General features: G+C 50.0%; 1 protein-coding gene across 1 annotated transcript; it reads right to left on the reverse strand.

Moving 5' to 3' along the window:
• Positions 1-2,122: 2,122 nt before the first annotated feature.
• Positions 2,123-5,586, reverse strand: SPACA6 (sperm acrosome associated 6). Its single transcript, XM_068655744.1, has 8 exons — positions 5,276-5,586; positions 4,620-4,694; positions 4,211-4,279; positions 3,932-3,955; positions 3,768-3,845; positions 3,398-3,501; positions 2,683-2,836; positions 2,123-2,373 (listed from the first exon to the last, which is right to left on the reverse strand). Exons 1-8 carry the CDS (start codon positions 5,478-5,480, stop codon positions 2,219-2,221), a joined length of 864 nt encoding a protein of 287 aa, XP_068511845.1. The 5' UTR covers positions 5,481-5,586; the 3' UTR covers positions 2,123-2,218.
• Positions 5,587-10,756: the final 5,170 nt, after the last annotated feature.

The following is a 10,756-nucleotide window of genomic DNA, read 5'->3' on the forward strand; positions in this document are numbered from 1 at the left end:
GAGAGCTGAAGGCTCTGTCTGTTGGTATGTGGGCATGGTCATACCTGTGGTTTGTGCCTGATGCATGCCTGTGAATTGTGCCTCCCACTGGAGACATCTCCCTGGGTGTTGTCAGAAATATTTTACCCCATGTTTGTCAGACTGCTCTCTGTCCTGCCCTGGTTGTGCCTTTGGTGTCTCTGTCTTTGGTGTCCTCTGCTGTGGGGCTGCAGCAAACCAGTCTTCTTTCTGCCTTCAGCTGCTCCATTACATGTTGATTCCCTTCCATGCTTGCTGTGGCATGGGACAGAGACAAGAAAAGAGCCTGAGAGATCTGAGAGTACGGGAGAGCCCATGCCCTATGTCTGTCTCTTCCTGTTACCCTCCATTTCTTGGGTATGTTCCTGTCATCAGTATCAGTAGTAGGCTCAGAATAGCCCCTTCACACTACATGACTGTCCATCTGAGGGAAAATAGTGATTGAAAAGATTGCAATTCTATTTCATTATTTTTATAGCATTATTTTTATTTTTATTAGAAATATGAGATGCAGCCTTTAGGTGGCCCCGTTGTGTTATCAGATAGCTGCAAGACAAGAAATTCCTCGTTCCTTGCTCAGGACTGGTGTGCTGTCAGTGTCCTGTTGCTCTGGAGGAATTCAGATGGGAATCCAGATGATGAAAGATTTTTTACCAATTATTTGAGACCATAAGAATCAAAAGGATATGGGCATACTCTTCTGAGTTTGTTGCCTGTTTTTTTCATATCTTTATGGTAACTTTTGTTTGTAAGATAAACACAAATTGTAACAAAGGTATATATGACTAGAGTCACTCAAGCTGCACCTGATTAATAAAAAATGATATAAATTAGCTTAAGGGAGAGAGGTTGTTGGGGAAGATATCGTTGTGAAGGAAAAGATAGTATCTTAAAAGCTATCTTCTGACTTCTGGGATCAGTCGGCGGGCTGAGTCTCTCTTCCCCATATTGGGATGACTTTTGGTAAGATTTGAACACGGTCATACCAAGTGCCTCCTCAGGAAACTTAGAAATTTTTATAGAGTTGCTTCATATCTTTTAACATGTTTGTAGCCAGGCTGTATTACTCATACTTTTGGTATTTGCAAATTGGTATTCAGACAGTGAATTTATCACTAGCAAACCAAAGAACCTGTGTATCTGTTGCTTTAATATTACACTACTCATTAAATCTAGCTGTGATAGTTCTCATTGAATGTGACCAAACTCTTTCTAAGTGTGGCCATGGTAGTTCATGGTATGTGACTAGACTGAGGGTGTATTACATTGTTTGTGAATTTGTAATCATGATAGTACATTACCCTGAATGCAACCAGACTTATAACTGATAACAGGTAATAAATTATAATTTTGTAACAAAGTTCTCTACCCCTCCACACAGGAAGAGAGTTAGGGGAATGACCCAGGTGTCCTAGTGCAACAAGAGCAGCTGCTAATATTTCGATTCTCAGGATTTGATCCATGTATCAAGCTCCTGTGGTGTAAATACAAGTGAATCTGAACTCTCCTTGGGGTCCCTGTTGTCTGGGTCTTTGGGATGCCTGGGAGTCACAGGGGTCTGGGAGTCTCTGGAGGTTTCCAGAAACACCACCAAGAGGCCCTAGGAGGAGGAAGGAAGAATGGAGAAAGAGTAAGAGGCCCTATATCACCATTTTCGGGGGGGGGGGGGGGGGGGGGAAGGGGATCATGGGGCAGCTGGAGATACTGGGAGCCACTGAGGTGACTCAGGATGAAAGTATGGGGTCTTGGGGGGTCTTGGGCAGCTAGGTCCCCCAAATGTAAATTGGGGGGGGGGGGGGGGGGAGGGAGGTGAGGAGGAGGGGGCAAAGGGATTATGGGAGTTCTGGGGAAAATGGGTGAAAGTGACTGGGTCTCAGGGGCAATTAGGGAGACCTAAGTCTGGGGAAGCAAGAAGGCAAAGTGGTCTGAGGTAGTCCTGGGCAAGTAAGGAGTCCCAGAATGGGCCTGAGGATGATGGGAGTTCCAGGGGAAAATATGAATGATGCCCTGTCAGTTTATGAGTCACAACAGTCTATGCCTCTGCCCCCACACACACCCTCCCCCTTCTTCCTCACATTTGTAGGGATTCCTTAAGCTTAGGGACTGGGAGATCTGGGGGATTCAGGAATATTGTGCTGGTCTGTGAGGGTCTCCAGAAGCATGGTGATTTTGAGGGTTGAGTTTATAAGGTTAGGAGTACTCACACCAGTAGCAGCACTAGCCCCATGAAGCCAAGTGCCAGCCCCAGCTCCAGTGACACTGTGGGCTGCAAGGGGGTCCTGCTGTGGGGCCAGCGCAGCACAGCTCTGAACTGGGCCTGGAGTCCCTGCTCTGCCTCCACACTTCTCCCTGATACTGTAGGGATGCAGGGACCTAGGGTCAAACGGTACTCCTCCCCAGGAAACAGGTGCTCTGGCAGCCCCTACTCCAGTCACAGACATAACAGCCTTCATGGACCCAGGCATCTGAGGGTTCCTGCTCCATTGCCCCTGAGAGGAGGAAGGCATCGGGGAACACCTGCTCCACTCCAACCTCTCTACCATGGATCCAAATATTCAGGCTCACACACACCCCAATTCCTCTCCTGTTGACCCAGGTGTCTGGGGGTCCTGCTCCATCCCACACTACTCACTGCCCTTGGGAGACTCAGGTTTCTGTGCGTACCATTGAGATAGAAGTACTTGCGGGCCAGGGTCTCAGATGGGGACCCCAAGCGACAGGCAATGGTTCCTAGAGTGGGGTCCTGGAGGGTCAGGCTGGGAGGTTCCCCCAAACTCTCCTGCAGTTCCTCAAACAGTGCTAGGTCCTGTGTGCGTATCTGGACATGGGGGAACATGTCAACATTGCCTCATCCATCGGGATCATACAATAGCACACGTGCTGTGCAAAGGTATCTGTGTCATGTGCATGCTTGTCATGTCCCCCTTATGCTACTTGTGCCCTTTGTCTCCTGCATGTGCATCACACCTTGTCCCCCACATGCTCTTCATGCCTTTGTGTGTCCCCCTTATGCTACTTGTGCCCTTTGTCTCCTGCATGTGCATCACACCTTGTCCCCCACATGCTCTTCGTGCCTTTGTGTGTACCACACAGGGATGCATAAACACAACATATGCACAAGTTACTTCCTTCACGAGTGGACAGGAATCTGTACACACAACTGCCCTACCTCCTGCTCACTCACCCTTCATATGGGTGCTAGCTTGCTTCCATCCTGTGCATACTCTCACACATGCTACTTACAGCACATTTATATCTACAGTATAAACAATGCTTCCATCTATTGATAGTTCTCATGCCAAGCACAGAAGTGGTCTTGCTATGCCCACTCCTCTCATGAATGTCTATACATACTCTTGCACATGCATAAGCTACTCACATCCTTGGCAAACATCCAGGTAATGGGCAGGTCTGGAGGGACAGCAAAGGGCACATCACAGTGCAATGTGATGGCTTCATCCTCATGGACCCACACATCTTGAACTGGGAACATTGGCAGGCATGTTAACTCACATATGCTCATGCATTCACAGAAATATTTGCACTCCTGTATGAATGCACATGCTTATACATTCACAGTAGGCATGGATTGGCATGTATCCTAGAACATTCTCATGCACTCATGATGGACTTAGCAGGCATGCCCACGTATCAGAAAGGAAGGTTGTCCCAAGAGCCCTTGAGGCACCCAGCTCTGGGGTAGTTCTTAGCCCAGTCTGGATGATCTGGGTTGAAAATGGCCCCCCTACCTGGGCAGTCCAGGGGGAACTGGCAGTCCACAAGGCGGCAGGTTGCACACTGGAAGATGCGGGCAGCTGGCTGGTAGCCTGGGAGGGAGATGTTTGGTGGCCCCAGAGAGATAGGAGGTGTAATAGGAGAAAGGGGGTAACAAGCCAGAGGGATAGGCACTCACCACAGGGGGGGATGCAGGCTGGAGCTGGTGGGGGAAAGCATAGTTAAACTTGAGATCATTAGGGGTCCATATCCCTGTGATGAGCTCAGCCCTTGTCCAGCCCTGGTTTGGCAACCCTGGAGGCATCTCCAGGAAGGGTATGCCCAGGGTGGGAGTCCCAGGGCTGTAGATGTCCAGGGGAAGGGGGAGTGTCAGTCCCTGGCATGGGAAAGCTGGGGTGGGAGTCCCAAGGTTCACCCAGGTGGCAGTCCTGAGTGGGGATCCCTGCTGGGCCCATACCTTCTTCCAGTTGGCTCAGCTTCACCCAGATTATGTTGATGGCTTCCTGCAGAGACACCTCAAAAGGCTCTGGAGGCTCCCAGATGTCCAGGTGAGACAATGTTCCTCCCCCCAATCCCCCAATCTCAACCCCACACTCCTCCACCCCCAACTCCCCAGATTCCCTTTACAACACATCTGGATCCAATATACCCATCCTGGAGTTTCATGCATCCCTAAATATCCCCTTAAAGCCCCGGACTCTGTATATGCTGAAACTTCTATGCCCTCAGGATTCCCCAAATATCCCTTCACACCACCCCAAACCTCCATAAATCTTATAGTCCCAAATTCCCATTCATGTCCTCCATATCCCATCCCTCATGCCCTTAACCTCTCACGTCTCATCCCCATACAAGTTGCTGCTTACTTATTTCCTTCTGCTTCTCCAGAAAATGCAGGGCATCCATGATGATCTCCCGAAGTGTCTCACGCTGACTTGACCCTGAGACCAGTACAAGGCACTGGGACCTCTACAGGGTCAGGATTGGAGGTTCAGGGATGGAGAGGGTTCCACTAAGGGCTGGGATCCTGATCAGGGTTTAGGGGTTCTGGGAAGGGTCAGGTATCCCTGGGGATCCCCAAGCTCTTGAGTAGGGCTGGGAGTTGATGGAATTCCCTAGTGTGTTCCTTCCTGGTCAGGGCTGGGTGATCATCAGTGTTGAGGCAAGGCTGGGAATCCCAGAGATACTTGGGGTCCAGGTCATAGTTGGGGGAGTGTCAGACAGAGTTGAGGGGTGCCGGAACATGGTCCCTGGGGTCCAAGTCAGGACTGGGGAGACCTTGGCATGGTTGAAGGTCCCCAGGATGCTTGTCTAAGTGGGGTTCCTCTTTAGGAAAGGGGTCCCCAGCTACCAAGGGTCCTGTTCAGTGTCAGAGTGAGGGCCTTGGTTTATGAGGGAATCCACTGAGGGCTCTGGGATCCTGTTCAGGGTGGAGATCTCCACTGAGATGGTTGTTCCTAGGGTGCCAGTCAGGATGGGGGTACCCAGGGAGGTGGGTGTCCCCAGGGGTCCTACCACGCACCTACAGTGACAGGGGCAAGTGGCACAGAAGCCTCAGCAAGCGCCTCCAGGCAGTGTTGCTGCTGAGGGCCCTTGAGGGAGGTCCTGGTGATGTCATGGCAAAGACGGGTCCACTGCATGGGAGGCCCAAAGCAGAGCAGGCAGGGGTGAACCCCAGGGAGCCAGGGGGCCAGCACCAGCAGGAGGGAAACCCACCACCACCCCATGTCCCCAAACCATAGCACCTATATGCCTAGGTCCCCAGGGAGCAGGTGGGTTCCTGGATGAGGCCCAGCTGCTTGCGTCTCCAGGGAACACGAGGGTTCCTAGGTGGGGCCCTGGTGGTTGGGTTCCCTCCTTTGGGGAGGTCCCTATGGGGATTGGGGGTACCCAGACATGTGTGTCCCCTGGGGTTTTGGGGATGCAGAAGGGGCTCCTACTATCCTCATTTTGGTCTCCCCAAATTCATCACCTTCATTCCCCACCAATCATTTTATTTGGTACCCCCAAATTACCTGTATTTGAATGTCTAATTCCCCCCACCTCATCTCCTATAATCTTATCCCTCAGTACCCTCAATCCAGTTGTTGTCAGTCTCCAAATCCCATCCTTTGGAAACCACTCAAGGGTTTCTCCTTATCCCATCTGATGAATACCTTCATACTCTTGTTTGCAATCACTGAAATAAGTATTCTTTGGGGTCACTGAACCCTTACGCTGTCCCCATCCCTTTTCCTGTCTCTGGTCTCTGCTTGGAGAGAACTCAGGTGTCCCAGATGAAATTTGGCAGCCAAGATGGGGCACAGGGGTAGAGGGCCCAATGTATATAGATCAAGATAGAGGTCTGTGGCAGAAGGTTATAGGGACGCCTGTATTCCTCTGCTCCATGCCCCAGTCCAGGCTGTCCCTTGATACATATTCCCTAAGACCAGGTTGATGCTGACCCTTTGGCAGCCAAAAAATGTTGCTATGCTGGTGAACAGTGGGGTTGTCTTTCAAAGTGGGGGTGTGAGTCTGGGGAACTGGAGGGGAATTTGGTCTCCTGTACCCCAGCTGGGATTTAGAGTTGCTCTGATGCCCATTTACATGGCAAGGTTTTGGTAGCAGGGAGCTGCAGGGCTGGCCTCTGTGAGAAGAGCCCTGAAGCTGCCTCATATTGTAATACACCATAAATGTTTGTTCATTGTCTTTTGTATTATAAAAACAAGGAGTTCTGTTTGAGGAGCGGGAGTTGCGAAAGCTCCCTGCTGAAGTAAGGAGCTGTATAATGCTTGGCTAGACACTATGAAAATTCTTTTGCTTAATGTAACAGAAAAAGAGAACCCCCTCCCCTTCTCTCTTTCTGCATCTCAGTTGCCTCTTTTGTTCAAAGACACTGTTGCAAAGCTCATGTAACCACCTCCTGATAAGTTGCTAAACTAGTGTATCAACATCCTGCCTTCCTGTCTCATGCTGGGCCAACATGACCAAATAAAAAAAGAAGTTGAACCACAATGCCAAGGAAGACTGCGACCTTCATCTTCACAACCACCAGAGGGACAGAGATGGCCCCCTAGCAACAGTGCGCGCAGTCACAGAACATACCAGGATGTGCTGTGTAACTCCGGAATTACCAAGATATAAAAAGGGACCCTGGTGGGGGTGAGGTGTGTGCCATTGGCAGAGCAGAGACTCCCTGGCCACCCAGCGCTGTTTTGCTTGCTGATTGCTTACTCAATAAATTCCTTTATATGATTAAAACAGTGGTCTCTGAAAATTAATTAAGGGGGCGACTTATAACAAATTTGGTGCCATAACTTGGATGAAGGCAATTTGATTGAAAACCCATTGAAGGGGGCGCCCCACTGATTTCAGTGGCCTTCACTAGGACTACTTTCATTCAAATCCTTCACCAACGAATCCTAAATTCAGCAGCAAGCAAATAAAGCCAGCAACCCTTAGTAATCTTTGTGCACAAAGACCGAACGAAGACTCAGGAGTGAGTAAGTATAGGCCGGTGATCCGTTCGGTTGGGGTTGGGTATCCCAGAGCATGGCGTTGTGAGATGTCCAGCAGGACGAAGCTAGTGTGGACCCCTCGGTAGTGCAGTTCCCACATCCCACGAGGGACTGGGCCACGAAAAGTGGGAAGCAATTTGTGTGTGTGTGTGTGTGAAGGCGCTCTGGAAGATGGGACAGAAGAAGAGTAAGCCTTCTAGTCCCATGGGTGGGGTAATGTCTGATGTTAGGTTACCCCCTGTTCCTCCAGATAGTCCCTTGGGATTAATGATTAAAAATTGGGATGATTCCCCTTCTAGGTGGGGAAAGAATAAAGTAAAAATGATACATTATTGTGTTGAAATTTGGGGTGGTAAACAAATTCAAGGAGACAGCCTTTATTGGCCTGTATTTGGGTCCTTTGAAGACTGGATTTGTCAGGCCTTAAATATCTATGTGAATTCAAAGGAACCTTTTAGTTTAGAAGAGAGTGAATATGCACATTTGTGGATCAGCTCAGAAACTCGAGCCAATTTATACCCTTTAAAAGAAAAAGGAGGGGATGGGAGGCGTAAGAAAAAAACGAGAATTAGAGATCCCAGCCTCACTGCCTCCCTATATTCCACCACCCCCACCTGTAGCCCCTCCGACTCCCAGGCCTCCTAATCCCAGGGAGATGCCGATAGCGACTCTGACTCTAGCACTCAGGGACCAGTGACTAGGAGTCAAGCCAGAAGACAGCAGCTTAGAAACAAAGGGGGATTGTATTCACTAAGGGAAATAGCAATGGGAGGACCACAACCTGGTATGGGATATGTGGCTGTCCCCATTAACTCCAGGGATGTCCAAGATTTTAAGAAAGAGATGGGAGGAGGGTAAGCAAGCTTTAATGGAAACTGGCATAATGTTTGCAGCTGCTGGGGAATAATTCTAACTGGAATAATAACTATGTTGTATATGTAAAAGCCCGGGCATTTTTGTTAAAGTGTTATTTTAAACATATGTTAATATGCAAATATGTAAATATAAGAACTGCCATTGAGGTGTATGTCTAAGGGAGCAAAATTTGCCCAGGCATAATACTGGCTTGTCAGGTTTAAATGTCCTCAGTGTAATTGCCTACAGGTAGTTAATTTACAGTGGTCTGATTTTACTTGTGTATCTATATATTATGGATTTTGGAGGGATTGGGATTGACAAGTAAAGAGCTTCTAGGAAAACGGTGGAATATTAACCACTGTAGATTACGTCAAAGCAAAGAAATCCCGTGGAAACGCCCCCTAAGATGTATACTAACACGTTGGAGGGATATAGCGGGGTACAGAGAGTAAAAGAACTCTTATCAAATATTGTAATCAGTGGTGGCCACTTTATAAATTAGAGGATGGAGCAGAGTGGCCCCTAAATGGAACTACTAATTATAACACCATATTACAGTCAACGTTGTTTTTGTGGAGAGAAGGAAAACAGGATGAAATGTTGTATACTGATATTGTTTCAGCATCTTGGAGGGAAAAGGTACAGAATTAAATTGGTCCCTGACTGAGCCTTTGATGTTGGCATTAGAAAAGTAAAGGCTAGAGAAAGATAAAGGAAATGTTAAAAGGGTTGTTGAAAGTGTTAAAGGTATTTGAAGTTGAATGAGCAGGGAAAGAGGATGTAGGAATGTTAATAGCTCTGCCTCAGCCCGAGGCTGAGATCTCAAGATCAGGGTTGTTAGCCCTCTGGGGCAAAGGGATTGTGATGGGTCTGAGAGAGAGTTGTTATGGAAACAGAAAAGCAGTTAACTCTTAAAACAACCTGAGTTCATGTGCGAGCTCAGATTGCCGATGGGACCGCTCAGGGAACTGTGGACAATTGCATTCCCCTGACCGACCCCACTGAGACCCTAATCATCCCGAAAATTATGATCGGTTAAGTAAATACTAAAATCTGGTTGAATTGGGAATTGAGAATATTATTCCTAGATATGGAATTATAGAAACAATTGACTCTGACCGAGGCCCTCATTTTGTCTCCAAAGTGTCCCAAGAGACTATGAAAGCTCTAGGAACAAGTTGGGAATACCACACTCCGTGGCATCCCCAAAGTGCTGGAAAGGTAGAGCGAATGAATGGTGAAATTAAAAAACAACTAACTAAACTAATGCTGGAAACAAGAGCCTCTTGGGTAAAATGTTTACCTCTTGCACTGTTAAACATATGGACACAGCCCATAGGCTGTCACTTTCAGAACTGGGTAACAGATCTAGGGAAATCATGGGAAGAGGGCGCCACGGGTACTCTGCTAGGCATCAGGGCCCACCAGGAATTGCCAGATGGGGTCTGCCGAGGAACCAGGGGCCAGCTGTGGCTCGCTGGCGGAGGTCCGCTACCACTCCCATGGGCCTGACGGGACTCACAGCAGGAGGTCCACTGGTCCACTGGCACACCCAGGGACCTGCCAGGGCTTGCAGGGGGGGGTCCGGTGCCATGCTGTGGGACCACAGGGGCTTGTGAAGGGGGTAAACTGGTATGGTTGCCCAGGAGCTTGCCAGGGCTCGAGGGAAAGAGGGCGTTCCACGGCACCTACCAGGGGCCCGCCTGGGCTCGCAAGTGGGGGTTCGACCGTCCTTCCCCGGGGCCCCACCAGGGCTTGAAGGGGGGAGGTTAACCAGCATGCCCAGTGCCCCGCTGGGGCTTGCAAGGGTGGTCCACCACAACTACTGGCCACTGGACTTGAAGGGACGGATACATTGGCGTGCCTGGGGTCCCGCAGCTGGTCACTGGTCTGCCACTGTTGTGCTCGGGGGCCTGCAGAGCCTAGCGGGGGGGGTCCACCAGTGTGCCCAGGGGCCGTCAGGGCCTTGCAAAGGGGGGGTGTCTAAAGCCTCTCCAGGGGGCCTGCCGGGGCTCGCAGTGGTGTGTCCACCGCTGCGCCCTGGGTCCTGTGGTGGGTCGCTGGCGTGGGTCTGCCAATGTACTGGGGGCCCACCAGAGATCGTAATGGGGGGGCAGTCCACCAGTGCGGTCAGGGCCTGCTCGGGCTCACAGTGGGGAGTTCACTGCAGCTACCAGGGGCCAACCAGGGCTTGCAGGGGAGGGTCTACCTGTGAGTCCTGGGTCCCACCGGGGCTCACAGGGGGAGTTCCCCAGCACACACATGGCCAGCCAGGACTTGCGGCTGGGGGTCCACCGCTATACTGGGGGCCCACCACAGCTCTAATGGGGGGTTAACGGTAGCGACCGGTGTCCCGCTGGGGCTGGCAATGGGCTTACCCTTTCCCTGACGCTTACCCATACACTTACTCTTAACCTTACCCTTACCCGTACGCTTTGCCTTACAATTACCCTAACCCTTACACTTGCCCTTACCCTTACCCTCACCCTTCCCCTAACCCTTACCCTTATGCTAACCCTGACCCTTACCCTTACCCTTACCCATACTCTAAACCTTACCCTTACCGATACCTGTTCCCTAACCTTTACCATTACCCTAACCCTTACCGTTACTCTTACCCTTACCCTTACCATTACCCTAATCCTTAC

This window comes from Anas acuta, chromosome 19, assembly GCF_963932015.1.
Source record: "Anas acuta chromosome 19, bAnaAcu1.1, whole genome shotgun sequence".
Lineage (NCBI taxonomy): Eukaryota > Metazoa > Chordata > Aves > Anseriformes > Anatidae > Anas > Anas acuta.

What these genes read in the sequence shown, in the direction of transcription:
- SPACA6 (XM_068655744.1), bottom strand. Translation starts at nt 5,480, where the DNA reads ATGGGGTGGTGGTGGGTTTCCCTCCTGCTGGTGCTGGCCCCCTGGCTC. An exon ending in ACTTGCCCCTGTCACTGTAG is followed by an intron (nt 4,695 to 5,275) that starts GTGCGTGGTAGG and finishes TACTGGTCTCAG; the next exon opens with GGTCAAGTCAGCGTGAGACA. An exon ending in GGAGAAGCAGAAGGAAATAA is followed by an intron (nt 4,280 to 4,619) that starts GTAAGCAGCAAC and finishes GGGAGCCTCCAG; the next exon opens with AGCCTTTTGAGGTGTCTCTG.